Source organism: Mytilus californianus, unplaced genomic scaffold, assembly GCF_021869535.1.
Source record: "Mytilus californianus isolate M0D057914Y unplaced genomic scaffold, xbMytCali1.0.p SCAF_15, whole genome shotgun sequence".
In the NCBI taxonomy this organism is placed as follows: domain Eukaryota; kingdom Metazoa; phylum Mollusca; class Bivalvia; order Mytilida; family Mytilidae; genus Mytilus; species Mytilus californianus.
In genome coordinates, this window is record NW_026262637.1 from 6,300,232 (window position 1) to 6,321,498 (window position 21,267).

General features: G+C 32.4%; 1 protein-coding gene across 18 annotated transcripts in view; it reads right to left on the bottom strand.

Annotated features, from left to right (window-relative positions):
* Positions 1 to 21,267, bottom strand: part of LOC127725278 (perlucin-like protein) — a 216,163-nt gene that overhangs the window by 93,243 nt on the left and 101,653 nt on the right. For 3 of the 18 annotated variants that reach the window (XM_052232164.1, XM_052232163.1, XM_052232167.1), the window contains 2 exons: positions 3,001 to 3,088; positions 2,203 to 2,412 (listed from right to left, as the gene is read on the bottom strand). The exons of 11 other annotated variants lie outside the window; for them this stretch is intronic. In XM_052232164.1, the coding sequence (XP_052088124.1) occupies positions 2,203 to 2,412; positions 3,001 to 3,088 (298 nt within the window). Of the gene's footprint in view, positions 1 to 2,202; positions 2,413 to 3,000; positions 3,089 to 3,309; positions 3,385 to 4,277; positions 4,294 to 12,005; positions 12,022 to 21,267 lie in introns of those variants that run through there. 4 more of the 18 variants (XR_007992899.1, XR_007992900.1, XM_052232175.1 and 1 more) reach the window with 3 other exon arrangements.

Below are 21,267 nucleotides of genomic sequence, written 5' to 3' on the forward strand. Positions count from 1 at the left end.
TTACCAGGGTTTTGATTGTACCAAGTGTACTAGTAAGTAGAATAGATAGTTTAGTAGTGGTACAATGGCTTGAAGACGAAATAAATCTATATTTGTAAGGAGTTTTGTGCAGCTTTGGAAGCCAAAACATAGTTGGAACTTTCATTGTATTTGGTTCTGCTTGTAAAGAGGTAGCTAAAAGTTTATGTTAGTTACAGATGTCATTTTTTCGAAAATGGAGTCAGTTGGAATGTTGGTGAATTCGTGATTTCCTTTTGTAGAACATCAATGTAAAATTTACGTCAAACAATAATGATATTGTTAGCAGCCTTATCAGCCGGGACAAAAATATATTCCTTGGCGAGTTGAATTAGCTTATGTTTGATACGGGAAATTTGGCTATTATGGTTGTTGTTAGGAGTAAAATGATCTTTAAAATGTTGAATACGTATATCAACTATGTTCATTACCGAATTAAAAAAGAATCTAATGATTTCTTGTCAGTCTTTTCTCGTTTTATCCATTTAGAGCAGTAAGTACGGAGTGAGTCGTGGATGATGTTACGACACTCATTCCAATTAATAATTGACGGGGAACGATATTTAGGTCCTTTACTGGGGAATGATTTCAACTCTCGGTCACGAACGATGTTAAGGTCTCCTGTTATAACATGGGAACTGGGCCATAAATGTATTCGGATTTACTGCAATTTCATGAGGTAGATGTATTGTCACTGATATTAACATCTTTACACACTTCGCTGTAATTAAACACATATTTCCGGGTAGATTTTTTGTACACATAACAAATAAGAGGGAGTTCAGTATTATCCAAATAGCAAGGAATTTGTTCTTTAACAGAATGATGATTAAAAATACCGGCAATATTTACAAAATCAAAACCTTTATTGACATATTTAATTTTAATAAAATGTTTTTTGTGATCTTCGGGGCGATCAATTTTGGGAAACAATTTAAAATAACAATATGCAATTATAATTTGGACGATTTCATACTTAGGACTGCAATATGGAATTGTGTTGCATTCCTCCAAAATGTGATGTAATTTATTAACAGGCAAAGAACAGAGCTTGGTTAATAGATAGTGCCTACCGTTGTTTTTTGAAATAGAAATTAGGTCCGAAATATTTGTATTGTTATTACGAAATTTTCTTTGATTTCGATTTATTCTACGCCCATGAGAACGGTTTTTACGTACTGTTTTATAAACTATGTCCAAAATGTTAACAGAATCTGTTCTAGATATATTACCAATTCCCATGATATTGTCGTTAAGACCGAGAGGATAGACTGTCTGTAATTTTTTAATCCAATTTAATTCAATTATTTTTCGTGATCGTATAAAATTTTGAATAAGATTCCCCAGGCTGCTTATTAACTACTTCTAAAGGTTGAACTGTTAAATGTTTAAAAGGATGATTGTGCTTCTTAAGGTGTTGACAATTGATACTTTTGAATTTATGGGGTCTTTAAAACGATAAAGGTGTTCTTGCGTGCGTTTAGATAAATATCGTCCAGTTTCACCTCAATTTTAATGCATATTTAATTAACTTTAAGAGAAAAAAAAAATTAAGAAAGAACGTAATTAGTATTTTATGTGTATATCAATTGTATAGAAGTTTAAAAAACATGCACATGCATACATACATATTAGCAATCACATATAGCATAATTGGAAATGATATAACTGGCCACCCGAAAAAAACAGGGATGAAAGGAAATGTCTACCTATCTATAGTTCATTGCCTTCAGGAATAAAGATACATTTGTAAGAAAAGCGTTTGATGGTTCATAATAACGTAGTATTCAAGATTGAAATATCTGAAAACTATTTGGACTAGACAAAGCTAGATGATGAATAATACAGACAACAACATTAACAAAGTAAGTATTTAACAAATATACCCATATTTCTACAGATTTTAACATAACCTCTTTATTGACCAGACTTTCATGACCATATAATTACTGATATAAATAATTTTAAGACTGATTGAAGTGAACGTATTATCAGATGTGTGACTATTTCTGAGGAAATATAGTATAAAGTAACACATTAAAGGATTTATTAATCAATAAAATATGTATTTTATTTTTTTTTCTCCCATGAATACCAATTAGGCGTAAACAAGAAAATGAATGGTGTATAATTGATTATCGAATGCTGCTTGAGTACAGAAAAATCTATCAAGACACTACTTACAGAAATTGCTTTCACAAATGTATTGAGAACTGCTAAGACAGTTGTAATCAACCCAATCTGTTCTACTCCGATGCAGCAAAACACAATTACTGGCTGTGCCCTTGGCACCATAACCAGAATACCAAATTGTATATACAGCTTTCGACTGATCATAGGTCCAGCGCCATTCCCCTTCCTTGAGATCTACAAGTCCAATCCAGTAGAAATTATCTGCAAGATAAGACGCTGTATAGTTGATTTGTTTGATGACTTATTTATCAAAGTACCAAGTAAATTTAAATCGCGGACATACCTTAATGCACTGAAGGCGACGGGTCAACATGCTGATCACCCTCAACTTCTTGTAAAGTCAGAAAAGTTCAAATCAAATACTATGTTCCTAATTCCATTCCTCTTTGGCTAAACAATCTCAATATAATTAGGAATGTATAATATTTCAGAAATAGTATCGAGTTAATATTCAAACATACTTCATTAATATTATTTTCTCTTAAATTCTCCTCAGCTTAACATTTCTCCTTGTTAACTAGACTTTTTTGTATTCATTCGGTTTAGTGATCTAGCGTTTAACCTAGGTCTACCTATTGCGAAGGGGTAAATGGAGGTTGTTTCAAATATACCAACATACATTTATCAATATAAACGATACACATTAGGGATTGAGCAACACAACCCCATCTAAAAAGTTAGTGAGAACACAGATGAAGAATTAGCAGTTCCTGTTCTTTTAGCATACATGTAATGAGTAATGAACTCTACAAGTTTTCTAATTGTGACATTTGAAGAAACAAAACTTACTACTGTTTGCTTTGTTTGCTGCGATGTTGCTGTTTTCTTCTTTGTCATCAATTTTGACATTATATCCTCCAATTTCTCTACATTTCCTCTGTTCAAGAATGAATTTCGGTTACATATTGATTCAGAATGTAAATCACTTATTACAATGCAATTAGTTAAATATAGTTTAAATTGTTTGTTTTTATTCTGTTAATGTTGATTGTCTTCTGCAGAGGAATGGACGAAACCTCAATCAAAGAAGTAAAATGTTCTTTTGAAAAAGCAATTAACTGCTGTCTGTTTAATGAAATGACAAATTATTTCACTCACTTCCGCCATAAACCAGTCTGTTGCTTCGGAACTGTAATAGTAACAATGACCGTTATATTTGTGCCATTTTTTTTTCTGAAATAAATAGAGAAACATGTCTGATTAATTTTAAATAATCTATTTACATATAACCATCCGAAATTTGGTTGAAGTTCCATCATATTGCTTAAACATTAAAAGTAAATGTGTAAAAATGTAAGATACAGATGAAGGAGGAGGCAATAAAAACTCCTAGTGGACGGACGAATGCTACCATAGCCTAAATTCATCAAACATCCTAATAACGTTTTCACATCTTCAGATATGATGTCTACTTTACCATTAAGAATTATTTGTTTCAACACTTCTTTCGAGCAGCATTCATCAATAATGAAATTAATATAATGATAGAAGCCAGCCATAGAATTTCGTATCAACGGAAAGAAATATATTACATATGTTAGTGTTGCAGTGTTACTAGAATACTGCTTTTTAAAACCAAATTTCGCCAAGTGAAAATTTGAATCATTCTCTTTTGCCTTATAGTTTGTGTTTCAACTGACAATCTCTATCATCGGTGTGTTTATGTCAAGATATGAAGTAGAACTATTGAAACAATGTGTCCTTTTTCTAAAGTTTGGATCGTGATAATACTGCAGTCTATTTATTCTGGTACAAAGGCTTGGTATCTTTGATGAGTTTTGTGTGAGGTCAATGAAGCATACTCGCGAATCGATGATAGCAAATAAATGAAGGCAATTCCATGCATATCAAAGGTGCTTTACATATTTTCAACTCTTACAATTTGAAAATTTATCAAGTCTGATCAATTTGTATATTTGCATACATATACAGTTATACTACTAGTATTATTTTATCCAAGCAAGACACGGTTGTACATTTATGAATGAATAAAATATCTATTGGTGCAAGCACTTGAATCTTTTTTGAAATAACATGTTGTTTAGTTTAGTCTTGCATATACTTACTACGAAAATCTTCTCCGTGTCGAGTTTCTTTAATTTTTGACCCATAGTATTGAAAGTTCCTTTAAACATATCAAATGTCTTTTTATTGTCGTTTTCAAATTTTGTTCCAATGACTTTTAGATCAGTGTCAAGTTTCTTTATCTTTTGGCCCATAGTGTTTAGAGTGTCTTTAAATATGCCAAGTATCTTTTTATTGTCGTTTTCAAGTTTGTTGGTAACGTTTCCAATATTGTCCTGCACTTCTTTCAAGGCTTTCCTTGATTTGTCAAAGTCTTTCATAGCCTCATTAGAAAGACAGGTTTGACCAAATGTATGGTTGACGACGACCATAAGCAACGTAAACTGGAGTACGAACAACATAGTTTAGAACAGACTTAAAAAAAAAAAATTATCATTTATGTATATTGAAATTTTTCTTAAACAAGCATATTCATTGATAATAATATATTTATGTAAGATGGTGTTATGAACGACTTCAAGTTTATAGAGTACAATAATTATGGTAATTTATCTACCTTTGTTTGACCAGTTCAAAGGTTCCATCGTTATATATCCAATTGTGCATTGGCGACTTATTTCAGTAGGAATATCGTGTAGCTTGCTTTGATTTCCTGCTAAACTACTAACTGGTTTTTGGAGAATTGTCCATTTTATCATGTATGAGCAATACATGCCGGAAGATGAAAGTATAATAAAGTAAAAAATGTGTATGATACATTGACAGCATACAGCAATCCAACGAAAGCCATTTAGAGGATAACACACAATCAGGCGTGCATACAATATGTTAACCTCTTAATCGTCACAAAGTTAGTTGTGAACATGTTAATCAGAGCCAAATGCATATATTGCGAGTATAATTTCTGATTATAATAAATTCTTATAAAACTTGATTTTTTTGATAAATACAAAAATGTATGATGAAAACTGTATTGCCAAACACTTACCGTTTAGTTTCCTGAGCTAAAATCCTCTGATTTCAGAATGGTTCTGAAACGTAGCCATATATTAATATATAATACTAAACTGCGCATTACAAAAAAAATACGACAGCTAAGACGCGCTATTGCTGACATTTACACAGGAGGAAGACATTTTGTTTCGTTTTCAGTATCATATTATAAAATTTGGTACTAACCTAGTATACAGTTGTGTATAAAAGGAAGAAAACATCAATCATGAGTTATACAAACTTCAAGAAAAAAGTAAAATCACAAAAATACTGAACTCCGAGGAAAATTTCAAAAGGAAAGTCCCCAATCAAATAAAAAAACAAACACATCAAACGAATGGATAACAACTGTCATATTCCTGACTTGGTACAGGCATTTTCTTATGTAGAAAATGGTGGATTGAACCTGGTTTTATAGCTAGCTAAACCTCTCACTTGTATGACAGTCGCATCAAATTCCATTATATTGACAACGATGCGTGAACAAAACAGACACAATAGGTAAAAATGTCAAAATTAGGGATACAGCAGTCAACATTGTGTTATCATCTTCATCACTATGAAAACAAACAAATGTAACGAAGAAGCACAAAAAGGCATACATCAAATTTAACATCCTAATTTTGCTTATATTATACGATTTTATTTATCTATGTAAAATCCACCCATAAAGGATGGAAGGTTTTAAGTACTGGCGTAAAATCGCGCGTTTGAAATTCGTACAGGTAGACATAAAATAATTTTGTCGTTCAAAGTATGACAGGATACATAAATACAGAGTCACGTAAAATGGATATAACAAAAAACAGACTTAACAGTAAAAGTAATATTAATAAATAAAATAAAATAATTGTGCGGTACAAAGTATGACGATATACATAAGTACAGAGTCACGTGAAATGTATATCACAAAAAACAGACTCAACAGCAAAAGCAATATTAATAAATAAAATAATTCTGCCGTTCAAAGTATGACGGGATAAGCACAGAGTCACGTCAAATGGATATCTCAAAAAAAAAAACAGACTTAACAGCAAAAGTAATACTAATAAAGATAAATAAAAGAATACTATAACACGTTATTAAGATAATAAACAACGTCAGTACGCAAAATCTATACTTCAAGACCATCGTGTATTTTTTGTGAAGTTGATACGGAATATTTATCAACAAGTTCTTGGTTCCTTCCGATGAACCTTTTTAGAAAAAGGACGAGACGTTCTTTGACATACCCCTGGTTCATCAACTTTCTGCTCAGACACTGGTGACGTTTTACAAAGTCTGCGTAGGAGCTGCAAGCTCTTGAATACCGAATAAGTTGTGAAATGTATATCCCATATGCAGGTGAAGTTGGTATATTGCTACTAAGGTGGGGGAAATTGATAATTTCAAAATTAAAATCGTCTCGTTTGTCATAGATTCTGGTACTGAGATGACTGTGTATGTCAAATTCGAGGTATAAGTCTAAAAATGAGGCGGAGGAAGCCGTGTCTGTTGTTTCTTTGATTTCTAGTTCTGGTGGATATATTAATGGAACCCAATCAGAAAAGTTCGGATTGTTAATGGAAAGAACATCATCAATATATCTGAAAGTGAAATTAAATAACCTGGCTTCTTTGATCTTCTTGTTTTTGACAAGTGTCTGAAGGAACTCCGATTCATATGAAAATAAGAAGAGGTCGGCAAGGAGAGGCGCACAGTTCGTTCCCATAGGAATGCCGACAATTTGTTGAAAAAGTCTACCTCCAAATTCAACAAATATGCAACGATCGCCTTCAGCATCCAGTAACTCCAAATACAAAGAGTCGAATTGAGATAACAGCCAAGCAATCCGTTAGAAATTTAAAGCGACTTTAAAACCAAGATTAGACCTCGCCCTAATTCGATATGTCAATGTCTTGCACTCAGGTGTAAAACCGTTGATTTTAGTTTGTATGAATCTATCCGAGAATATTTCACGTATGAGTAAATCAATTTTGTGCATTTATATATAACTTTCCAGTCTAAATTTGTCATTTTCTGAACTTCGGACTGCAAGGAGTTTCTTTTTTTGTCACAAGATGAAGTATTACAAGGTTTGAAAACAATATGGCAACCATGTTTTATCAATGAAGGATTGGATAATGAGCTGGTGGGTAGTATCTCAGAGAATTTGTCTACAGGGAGATGTCTTCATATCTACACAAATTTTCACATTTTCGCTGCCAGTATTTTCAATAATGTTGGAACGCGGATACACCATTTCTTCTTCAATTGAACATTGAACGTGTGAAAATACTGAATATGGTTTCCTTCTTACTGCGACGTCCTGGTTTATCAACGTTCCATACCTACCTTTCTGTACCGGAACTAATGATACTGCCTGTCTCAGATACGCATTAAAGCTAAGAATCGATATCTCAAATTCCTTCTCAGGTGTATATTCCTTTCCAGAGCTATGCCATCTTCCTTTTTGTCGTAGTTTGACGTTTGTATACCCCGGCATACATCCTTTGTGTATCTGTACTGATACAGGTGTTGACAGCTCTCGTACGACTACCGTAAAATCAAATTCATCTGGGTTCTTGACCTTAGTTTGCTCAAATTAACTTCAAGCATGGGCAATTGCCAAAGCCGTGAAACTTGGATTGAGTGCTTTGATAGTTGTAGGTATAAAACCTTTTACAATGTGAATGAAAAATCGTTCGATTTCCTTTACTTCCTTCTAGGGTATTTGAAATATGCACTGCTGGCATGAAGACTTCAGATGTATATATCCAAAGACGACATATCCGAAAGAAAACACTGCAGTTTTGAATCGTATGAAATAACTGGTATCTTGCTACTATTTAAATGCAAATACAGTCTTAAGACTGTATGATGACCCCTATATGTCTTATCAGTGGTTATTTGTTCAGTGTATGTCGGAAAGGATACGGGTTCCTCCGTGAGTTGTTGCAAAGGTTTTTCAAATGACATCCATCCATTATAACGTCCTGATTCCAACTGGATGTGGCTGCGTATTTGTACATGCCGCAAAGCCAACATCCCCCTTTATCAATTGTTTAAGTGACTGCACGATTGGGAAAATTCAGGGATGACCCTTATATATTACTGGTAAAAATAAACTTTAATAAACCGGACGATCCTACGTAAATGTATATATATTTGTGACTTCCAGTTTAATGGCTGCTGCCATGCCTTTTATTTATCACTGAAGAATTACTCCAAGGCGTATAATTTCAATTTATCTGATTATGGCAGTTTCTATTTGAGAAACCAAACCCCCATCAAAATATGCAGATTGCATAGTTGGGAATGGTTTAGATAACATATTTAATGATACAAACAAAGAACCAGTACAACATGAATCGCCCGTAACCCATTTACAACAAGATGGCAGAATCGATAATGTCAAGTTCAGAACTTTGCCCTCGAGAATTGAGTTATGGAGAGATGCAATCATGCAATACTTTGCGTTCAGGTGGCGCTTCGGTTGCAGCTTAGTCAGATTTAAATGAAACATATATACAGAGGCATGGACGTTGGAAATCTGATTTAAGTAAAGACGGGTACATAGCAGATTTGTTTGATAATATAATTACAGTTTCTAAGAATTTAGGTTTATCGACATATCGTTTTATCGCTCCAGCCCTCTCTAGTTTTGTTGGCGATCGACAATTGTAAAATTTGTTTGAGATATTTTTGCCATATATTAGTATAGTGTGTACTAATAGTTTTCCGTGTTTCGAAGTATACAGGAAAATTATTGTACTAACGGTCCTTTCATATATACATGTATGGACACGTGATAGTAACATTAGTATCACGTGACTGGTTTTTGTTGCGGATAAATTTCCCAATTTGACAATTCTCTCGCCAACTTCGACCTGGTCAAGTTCTAATGATATGTTGACTCATATAAATGTTAAATCTTTTATATTTTCACACTATATAGGTATATGTTCTACCAGTATGCTTTTTTGTCGTATTTTGTCTGAGTATTAGGGTTTGAACACAGGTCTCCAAAATCAACTGAGGTAACTTGGTCTTTGTTTTTTTCTGGCTGGCGGGTTCGTTTATGACAGAGTAAAATTTCCAACTCGTATTGGCAGTTTGAATATTGTTTATATAAATATGGATATCATTTTCATGATATTATTATATAAATAAACAAAAACAATTATGATAAAATCCGGTGTCCTTCTAGTCTTGTGGACGATCGGCAATTGTAAAATTTGGTTTAGTTATTTTTGACATATAATAGTATAGTGTGTACTAAATATTTACTGCAACTTGATGTAAAAGCTAGCTATTTATGTGTTCTCTTTATATTCGTTTGCATTATTCTTTCATCATTTTACGTTCTAAATTTAGTAATCTAGCTATACAACTATTAAACCTACAATTTTTTCATTTATACTGGTCCTATTTATCTATACTAGTTTTATTTGCAAATTTCTATTTATAATACTGTCCTCATTATTGTTTTAAACTTTAACAAATCAGCACCCCATGTGTTACCTTCAAAACATTTACCAAAATAGAAGTTTTTTTAACCTGTCATTAAATAGTTTATATCTCTATTATTTTCAAAATGAATTGTAAACTATAACTTCATACATTAACTGCAACTCAGGTTCTACTTATTCAACGAAGGGTCCAAAATCAAATGAATGTCTTCAAAGGCAACACAGTACATCAGAACACTTCCATTTTCTCGATATTTTGGGGAAACAAACTTCTATAATAATCTATTGACAGTTCGAACAATATGTATTAATTTGTAGATCCTGTTTAGCTTTTCAAACTTTCTGTTTATTCATAAAGTCTTAATTCTATTATAGGTGAATGGGGAACCCAACACTTTGACTAACATAGATTTGGCTCGTTTTATTATCATCAGATTTTAACAAAATAATTACTTTGACCTGTTGACAAAAATGTAAAAAATTAAAAAAAATTAAAACACATTTTACAGTAACAATTTCATTGGATATACCCCAGTTCGACAAACACTAATTTTGATCATTGAGAAGCATAATTTCTCTTTACTAATGGTATGTAATTAAAATGTGCAGCTGGGTTTTAAATAGTTAACTCCCTTATGTGTTCCGTACCCTTTAAAACACTTAGAGTGGGTGGCGCATATTCGCCGTGGACACATGTTCGCCGTTTTTGCAATTTTTTCTGTAAATTTCGTGTGCCTTTACCCAATTCTTGCCTAAATAGATACTAAACGTTGTTTGTAATGTTCGAACTGTTGATATTCCTCTTTACCCCATTTCCAATGTTATTCGCACATATAAAGAAATACGCAGGTGTTTTTGAACGATTTTGACAATTATGTAAGATTTATATGGCACGCATAAGCAGTCATAAAGTAAATATTTGTAGAAAAATCGTATAGGAATAATCTCTCAAGCTAATTCCTGTAAATGCAAACAATTGTTTTTATAATATACAAGGATAATGAGGATGGTCATATTATACATTGCGGCGAAAATCTTGAGTTTGCGTTCATTTTTAAAACATTTAAACAATGTTTTGAAGAGAATTCCTTTATCAAACATTTTTTTCATATAGTAAACTTTCTGAAACCTACATAAAAAGTTTCAAATATTCGAATGTAGGTCGGATGTAGGTGAACATGAACGAATTTTGCGGCGAATATGCGTCACCCACTCTAGTATTGGTAAAATTCATTATTTATTTGTAAATAATCTTGTGACTTGCTTGACAACTTCAGTTATATATCGAATTATTACAAAAGCTTCCATTCAATTACTCTACAAAGAATAAATTGATAACTTGCATCCTTATTGCCTGTATGGCTTTCAAGATATATAGGCAAACACGCACAAAATCATAATGACCGTCATTTTCCGTAGCTAGAAGAAATTTACCAATTCTTAGACAAAATTCAAAATTAAGTACCTTTATAAATCAAAAAATGTTAATACAAGGCAAACGGTAACCAAACGGTAACCAAAAACTTTAAACGTCTTTTGACCCGTGCAAAATTCGACCAAACTGAGAGGAAAAAACACTTTCAAGTGTCGAAATGCAAGGATACTCGATGTGGTACATGTGCATACATCTATATCGGAAACAAACTTATTAATAATACAGAAACATAACAAACAATATATGCTTATACCAACATGACGTGTAAAAGTAAAAAATTGATATACTGTATTGAATGCTACAGCTGCAAAGAAGGCGGACATTGTTTTATCGAGAGAACGCGGATTCATCGACAACACATCAGACAGCCACAACAAATTCCTCTAAGGGAACATTTAGATCGTTGCAGTAGAGGGCGTTTTGAAATTTTCACGTTCTATAAAGTAAATGTAGACTGTGATATCTAGAGGTCCATAAAGGAAAAATACTTTATAACCAAACTGAAGCAAAATTTAAGTGCGCAAGGTTTTCAATAGCGTTACAGTTGGCTTTCCATGTTTTACCATAGAACGTTTTTTAATCGTTATCTCCCTTTTATAATTGTATAATGACGTTACGTACTTAACTACCGTCTCTTAGTTACAATTACTAACCTTTCACCCGAAGAGTGTTGTAAGAAGATGAAAGAACTTGTGAATATTATGCACGATCCGGCAATAATGGAATTTTTAATTGATAAATATATATTTTTCCATACTCAAGACTTTAACAATTAGATATATATATACATTTATGTTGCATGGAGATACTTGAATAATTGATTGATTTTTATTTAGTATGTATAAGGTAGACCATTAATGGTATCTTTGCTTCCAGTGTTTTCTTTTGTCTGGATCATTTAAAAACCTAAAATAGAAAAAAGGAAACAACATAAAATACTAATAGTCCGGCAGATTGGTGAAAAAATTGTGGTTTTCGAAAAATATAAGCTATGGACCCTCCTTAAAATTTCAATATGGCGCTTTTTTCAAGATGGCCGTCTCCATTTTTTTAAATATCCAAATTAACAAATTTCAGTTATACAAGTTCAAATTTTGAATGTAAGTAGTGCTGGATGCTTCCAATAATATTACATATGGACCCCAGTTGAAATTGCAAAATGGCGGCTTTTTCCGAGATGGCCGCCTTAGATATCAAAATCAACAAATATTCCTAATATAAAGTTACAAAGTGATTTGTTTTGACCAACCTTCTACAAGCGAACATATATCATATTACTCATTTTAATTTAATTTTTCAAATAAACTTTTAAAAAAGAACAAAACTAGCAATTCCAGTGTAATGTGAATTGTGTAAAAGTAAAAACTACATATATACATGATTAGAATTAGATTTGGCATAATTAAAAATGATATAACTAGCAATAAAAGAACAACAAAGAAGTGAAACAGTTGTCCAATTATTCCTGACATGCCCGTCAACAGTGGGTAACGAATCATATTATAAGAAAAGTTGTTAAAGGTTCATAAAAACTAAATATGGATGATTTAAAAATTCAAAACAGAAATCTAGCCAAATTTTCAAATTGTCATTTACAGTGTAACGCCGTCATAATTTTTTTTTTATAAAAACTAAATTTCATATGGTGCATTGTGAGGGACAGTTTTGATGTCACGTTTGATTTAGTTCTCTTGACATTCGTTTGACTTCAGTTTTACGATCCATATGCAACAAAGGTTTCGGATTTTACTTGATATCTGCAACTTATATTGCAATATTGAAATAGCTTTAAGATAACGGCTTCCATGGTCATTTTTTAGATAATTCCATATTGGTTAAAGTATCAATTTTAGAAATTCTGAAGAGATAATAATCAAAGATGTGGGAGTTGAAAAAACACATTAAAGTGATGTGTTTGTTGATATTTCAAGTATTTTGATTTCTTTCATCAAAAGCACATTAATTATGCGTTAAGAGAGACCATTCAAGAAAACAATTGAAGTACAGAAAAGCAATTAAGAAATTTCTCTCACATATGAATAGTAACGTGGCATCGCAGTCATAGTAGAACTGATGAGTAATAATGTAAAACCGCACAATTACTGTTTGTGCCTCTGATGCCTCTGATAAAAATGAAATAGATATACAATACAATTTGATTACATAATATTTCTTAATTATTCTTCGTAGCCAAAGTCATGTATACCACTTGTATTGAGGAAGAAAATCGATTTTGTTTTAATGTATTCTCAAATTTAAACTGCAAGCTGTGATAGATTTTATAGATTTATTTCGCCATCGTATAGTTCAATGATTGGTTAACTTCCAGTGACGGTTGTTATCTTATATGCAATGAAATGATTTGTGAAATTTTGTCTGTAATACTCGACAGGATGAAACATTACTCATGTAAAGTATTTCTTTACTTGAAACAAAGATAAATTCTGCACATAAACAATGGTGGTATTACACCTATTATGGGAAGCTGCACATGCACTTTTGAAATTTCATGTACCCTTATTTGTTAACATTTCATGCTATTTGAGTGAATTATTACAAAAATGAAATATTCTGAGTAGATTGAGTCTCACAAACACATTTTATATGAAAATTGCCTTGAAATAGGACTCTACTATGAAAATTAGTAGACAGAGCAAGCCTTGTTAAGTGACTTGGTGAGGTTTTTCTGACCTTTTCTCCTTATTTCGTATATTTTGCCATAATAGAAAACTTTTTCCTAAGTAATACTTTAACAAATATACAGTTATAAGTAAATGAAATTATTTCTGAAGCAGAAACAACAAATTATTCACTAAAACGGAAGCTTTTATATGGAGAGTTCATTCAGCTTGAATACTTCAAGTACTCATTCATTATCACATTTCTTTCATAAATGAGTGAAAGCTACCCTAAAATTTTGATTTATTGTCCTGAAAAGGTTGAAATTTTGAGGAACAGAGAGGTATATAAATGGACCTAAATGGACCTTATAATGAAGACAAAGAGGTCCATTAGTGGTATTTATCCTCCTAGAGCCTTTTTTGTATCATATCCGACTGTTTGTAGGCAGATGACATAAATATTTGATCATTTATTGGTCCACACTATATTCTATCATGATGCGACTTGATTTGGATTTTTTCGAAGAAAATTTCTCGAATCGCGGTAGATGTCGTCTAACATTATACTAGATCTTTCTCAAACAATTGAACTGATTATGACACAACTTGACTGTATTGCTTGAAATAACCAGTATTACAAAGAAAAAAAAAATCACATTCAGTTTATTCAACAAAAAAGTCTCCTTTAGGTGTTATACTACCAAATCATAGTATGTCACATCCGGTTGCATACGAAAAAGGATCCAAAAAAAATATTCCCTTGAATTTGACAGTTGTAGGAAATCAATCCTACATTTCATTGCAGTAAAAAAATTTCTGAGTCATAAACATATATCTTGGGTGTTTCGAAGCACCCTTCTTTTGTTATTTGCTTTTTCTATAGAATATTTGGTTACATGGTTACTAAAGCTTGTACAAAGGAAAAAAAGGAGTAAACATTTGATTGGTTAACTTCCAGTGACGGTTATTATGTTATATGCAATGAAATGATTTGTGAAATGTTGTCTGTAGTACTCGACAGGATGAAACATTACTCATGTCAAGTATTTTTTTACTTGAAACAAAAATAAATTCTGCAAATTTAACAAATACTAATAGAGGAAAAACAATGGTGGTATTACACCTATTATGGGAAGCTGCACGTGCACTTTTGATATTTCATGTACCCTTATTTGTTAACATTTCATGCTATTTGAGTGAATTATTACAAAAATGAAATATTCTAAGTAGATTGAGTCTCACAAACACATTTTATATGAAAATTGCCTTAAAATAGGACTCTACCATGAATATTAGTAGACAGAGCAAGCCTTGTTAAGTGACTTGGTGAGCTTTTTCTGACCTTTTCTCCTTATTTCGTATTTTTTGCCATAATAGAAAACTTTTTCCTAAGTAATACTTTAATAATTATACAGTTATAAGTAAATGAAATTATTTCTGAAGCAGATACAACAAATTATTCACTAAAACGGAAGCTTTTATATGGATAGTTCATTCAGCTTGAATACTTCAAGTACTCATTCATTATCACATTTCTTTCATAAATGAGTGAAAGCTACCCTAAAATTTTAATTTATTGTCCTAAAAAGGTTGAAATTTTTAGGAAAAGAGAGGTATAAATGGACCTAAAGGGACCGTATAATGAAGACAAAGAGGTCCATTAGTGGTATTTATCCTCCTATAGCCTTATTTGAATCATATTTGACTGTTTGTAGGCAGATGACATACATATTTGATCATTTATTGGTCCACACTATATTCTATCATGATGCGGCTTGATTTAGATTTTTTCGAAGAAAATTGCTCGAATCGCTGTAGATGTCGTCTAACATAATCCTAGATCTTTCTCAAACAATTGAACTGATTATGACACAACTTGACTGTATTGCTTGAAATAACCAGTATTACAAAGAAAAACAATCACATTCAGTTTATTCAACAAAAAAGTCTCCTTTAGGTGTAATACTACCAAATCATAGTATGTCACATCCGGTTGCATACAAAGAAGGATAAAAACAAATATTCCCTTGAATTTGACAGTTGTAGGAAATCAATCCTACATTTCATTGCAGTAAAAAAAATTCTGAGTCATAAACATATATCGTGGGTGTTTTAAAGCACCATCCTTTTTTATTTGGTGTTTCTATAGAATATTTGGTTACATGGTTACTAAAGCTTGTAAACAGGTAAAAAAAGGGTGAACATTTGATTGGTTAACTTCCATTGATGGTTATTATCTTATATGCAATGAAATGTTATGTGAAATTTTGTCTGTAGTACTGGACAGGATAAATCTCTACTCATGCCAAGTATTTCTTTTCTTGAAACAAAGATAAATTCTGCACAATTTTTTGAAAAGTGCAAATTAAACAAGGACTAATAGAAGAAAAACTTTCAAAGATTAGTAAGAATCATATTGCACACAATGAATACTGATCCGATCATTTCGTATAATAAAAATTATGCGAATTATTTATATATAACCTGAACAATCAAGTTTTAATTCTGAACTCGGTTTCCTATTAAAACTACATATTTATATTATACTATTGGAAATAAGCGGGGACATCGATCATCAAACTATTTCAGAATTAAGCTGTACCTACTACAGTAGTGACGTTATTACTCATATATCGGCAATACTTATACATCAAAGAGTTTTGATTACTGTATTGAAATTCTTTATATTAGAAAAAAGTATAATAAAAAAAATACCGAAAAATTCAAAACGGAAAGTCCGTAATCAAATTGCCAAATCAAAAGCTCAAACACATCAAACGAACGGATAACAACTGTCATATTCCTGACTTGGTACAGACATTCTTATGTAGAAAAAGGTGGATTAAACCTGGTTTTATATCTAGCTAAACCTCTCACTTGTATGACAGTTGCATAAAATTCCATTATATTGACAACGATGTGTGAACAAAACAAACACACATAAAAGGTAAAAATGTCAAAAACCATATCTTCTTTTTTCTCCACAAAAAGGCATATAGACAAATAGATATAGGAAGATGTGGTATGAGTGCCAATGAGACAACTCTCCATCCAAGTAACAATTTATAAAAGTATACCATTATAGGTCAAAGTACGGCCTTCAACACGGAGCCTTGGCTCACACCGAACAGCAAGCTATCAAGGGTCCCAAAAATTACTAGTGTAAAACCATTCAAACGGAAAAACCAACGGTCTAATCTATATAAAAACGAGAAACGAGAAACACGTATGAACTACATAAACAGACAACTACTGTACATCAGATTCCTGACTTAGGACAGGTGCAAACATTTGCAGCGGGATTAAACGTTTTAATGGTACCAAACCTTCTACCTTTTCTGAAACAATAGTATAACATCACAACATAGAAAAAGCACATTAGCAAAAATCAAAGACGTGAATACACAAATTTACCATAGCACAATAACACAATGACGGGATGCATAAGTACAGAGCCACGTCAATTGGATATCACCAAAAAAAGACTAAACAGTAAAAGTAATATTATAAAGAAAAATAAAAGAATACTATAAAAGAATATTAAGATGATAAACAACGTCAGTACCCAGAATCTATACTTCAAGACCATCGTGTATAATTTGTGAAGTTGATACGGAATATTTATCAAGAAGCTCTTGGTATCTTCCGATGAATATTTTTAGAAAAAGGACGAGTCGTTCTTTGACATACCCCTGGTTCATCAATTTTCTACTCAGACACTGGTGACGTTTTACAAAGTCTGAGTAGCAGCTGCAAGCTCTGGAATACCGAGTCAGTTGGGAAATATATATCCCATATGCAAGTGAAGTTGGTATATTGCTACTAAGGTGAGGGAAATTGATAATTTCAAAATTAAAATCGTCTCGTTTGTCATAGATTCTGGTACTGAGATGACCGCGTATGTCAAATTCGAGGTATAAGTCTAAAATTGAGGCGGAGGAAGTCGTGTCTGTTGTTTCTTAAATTTCTAGTTCTGGGGAATATATTAATGGAACCCAATCAGAAAAGTTAGGATTGTTAATGGAAAGAACATCATCAATATATCTAAATGTGAAATTAAATGATCTGGCTTCTTTGATCTTCTTGTTTTTGACAAGTGTCTGAAGGAACTCCGACTCATATGAAAATAAGAAGAGGTCGGCAAGGAGAGGCGCACAGTTCGTTCCTATAGGAAAACCGACAATTTGTTGAAAAGGTCTACCTCCAAATTCAACAAATATGTTGTCAATAAGAAGCTCCAACATACTGATCACTTGTTCTTCTTTGTAGCATGTTTTACCTTTTTGTTCACTATTAACAAAATATGCCGTATGGTATCCCAAAGTAATAAATTTATAGCGTATGCTACCATCTTTATGTTGAAAAGCATTGTGGATTATTTCTTTTAGACGATTTTTCAATTTCACATGTGGAATGGTGGTATTCAGGATTGAATTAGAATAACTAAAAAAAGTTTTATTTACACTGTTCACGATGTGACATTTACTTAGAAGTACAGCCGCCGTGTTATTATAACATTTTCGGGGAGGTATGGCATTAACTCAGTGTCAGCAGATTCAGAACTCTGAGTCTGTTTTTAGAAACTACGAGTATTCTTTGATCGTTTAAGTATCATTCTACTTTTACTTGTGTTTTCCGTCTGTTGTTATATTGATATTATTGGTATATAAATTTAAGATCTACAGTATGATTGTCAATGAGACAACTATCCAACAGAGATCTAGACCAATGAAGTAGATGCTAGCAATTAAAGGTGGCCGTATGGCTTAGCAATGAGCAAACCCCATACTGTATATGATGTAATTAAATACACAGATGCATGATGTCAAAAGGTTTTTACATAAAAATGTAAAGCTGTTGAATTTTTAGTTGTGATGGTCCAAATAATATTTCAGACATTTCATGGCTTCATCTTAATAAATGCACTAAAATTTATCTGTTTGATGTATACTCACGAATCCAAAAATTCACGAAGGCTCATTTTTGTGTTTATACTTAATGTGTTCAGTTTACTATAAATCGTCATTTCAACTTTTAACAACGGTCACCATAATTTTATTTAACTATCAAAAATCTTTATGAAGAAAAATATATGTTGTCAAAATCGTAGTCAATTGAAAACCGAAATCTGTTTACAACCAAGATCTCGCCTTAGAAGGTAAAGTCGTGAATTTCCCTTGTTCCACTTTTTTAAGTTTCCAATAAAAACCGTACCAACGACTTACTTCTTCGCGAATATTAACATTTTTTGAATTTTTATTCAAATTAACAGCGCCGGAATCCGCCAATTTTGATTTACCTGCTCGCAAGTGCGATAACTTTACCGATTGAAAACACTAAAACAATTTGCCCCGATCCCGGTCACAGGCGTTGTCGGGATCGGAATTGTTTTGGGGAACCTCGTTTAAAAGGTTACCTCTCTTGAGCAGTCACTTTTGGTACTTCCAACGAGTGACTGCTTAATACAAGTTTGACTGCAGTTTCTGATTTGATCAAAGGTATAGAAAATATGTAATGTTCATGGAGTAGAATTATGTCTCTATTTGACAGTTACGTACGACCAATTTGCACAGTCTGTACGACGTGAAATCACACAACTTGTTTCCCTGCGCTCTCAGTATGATAGGAAAATAAAACGATCCAATTTCAGAGTGACAACAAAGTTCCTTGTCATTGAAGAGAGGTTAGTTATCATAAACAGCTGTCTAGTGTGATTTGATTGATAAATAGCTGCTCAAATATGCACATCAACACATATTTCACAGGTTTGATTGATGGCTGAATGCCTGTTTTAAAAAAAAACAGTGGCAAAGAAATTAAATGCATATTACGGACGAGAACATAATAATGTATAAGATATGAACATAAACCCTGCTTTGTACTAGACAAACACGCTTAGCTTGATGATTTTTAACTAGGTCACAATGTAACAGTTTGCAGAAGGACATCATACCCTACCCAGACAAAATATTCTGATTCTGAACAAACCAGTCTTTGCTTCTATACTGCTCCTGTCCTGAATGCTGCGTTCTTAGCGAAGAAGCAGCAAATACCAATTTTCAAGTGTTTGGTTTGACCCGACCCGACTGGTTCGAACCAAAGATCTTCCACACTCGAGGCTACCACGCTACCACGAGACCATCGAGGCTTATGATTTTATTGATAAATGGCAGCAAATAATTTATAAGTTATAGTTCACTTGACAAAATGGGATAAAGTGCGAATTTAATAACATGTTTATCATATTTGTGATAAAAATATCCTGTGTCTAAATTAATGTTTTTGATTTTGGAGAAAATATTGCGGAAGGGAAATTAGTTAGTTTAAAAACAATACCTTTTGTAGATATGAATGTTATTTTTGCCTGGTTGTTTATTTTAAGATTGATCTCTAGGAATATGAAGTATTTCAGAGTGGTCATTGGAGGAAATAATTCAGTATCTGGAAAGTAGTTAAGCAAAAGTATTTATATAAACAAAAACAATTTTGAATATTTGTCTATGAAATGCAGACTTAATATTTTTTTGCACTTTTATATCGTAAAAGCAGTGTTCTCTCTACAAATTTCAAATAGCATCCGCGTAAACTGGGAATTGTAAAAAAGAATGATTATCACTTTTTCTCTAGAAATTAAAGCATTACATCCATACCACAATCTACATGCATACGAAAATCGTTCCATAGCATCGCCTTATAGTCATGCTAATATACATTTACAAGTACGTAGCATCACATTACCGAGATGCCTAACCCTTTCATCCTCAAAGATGCTTGAGACTGGAACATGCCAAAACCCTCAGGACATGGCCTCCTGTATGACAAACGATGCCACAAGGAGTCTTTTTGGTATTTAAAAATATTCCTTTAGTAACGAAATAACCGGGCATATGATGGAGAGAATAGACAACAGAGTGCATGAAATTTGATACTATAATACAAAAACACAGGATATGTGATTTTAATTCATGACACAAAATTTGTTTTGTGTAACCATACCGTTTAAAATTGTACATAATACAATAGAAACAAGCTGAGGACAAATTTAATGGCTTCCTCCATAGACCAATGGGGGTTCAACAGCTGTTTATTTCAATGTGTTTTGTTTCAACGCGTGTCTTCCCAATCGAAAATCTAAGTATCCTTTTTATATACCTCATTTGATATCATATGCAAATCAATGTAAATATTTAAGGAGCAGTTAATCCAATATTGCATTGAGAATTGTCTTTTCCTGATTCAGATGATCTAAAATTTATTTTCATTGCTACATAATGCGCCTGCAAATAATCAACGCAAACATTTTGTTTAGTTTAAAAATAAGACAGCATGCAAATCTCCATTGGTTTTTTGTTTGTTTTTTGTTTTTTTTTCATTTCCATCTTATAAAAAGATAACCTCTGAGGAAGGACTTTAGTTGAATCATAAAGATAAAACATTTCTTGCGTCGTTATCATGTGAGATGTCATGTGCTTAAAGTGAAAATATGTTGACGTACTCGCAGGTATGAGCACGAAATGCATGTTACTTTTGT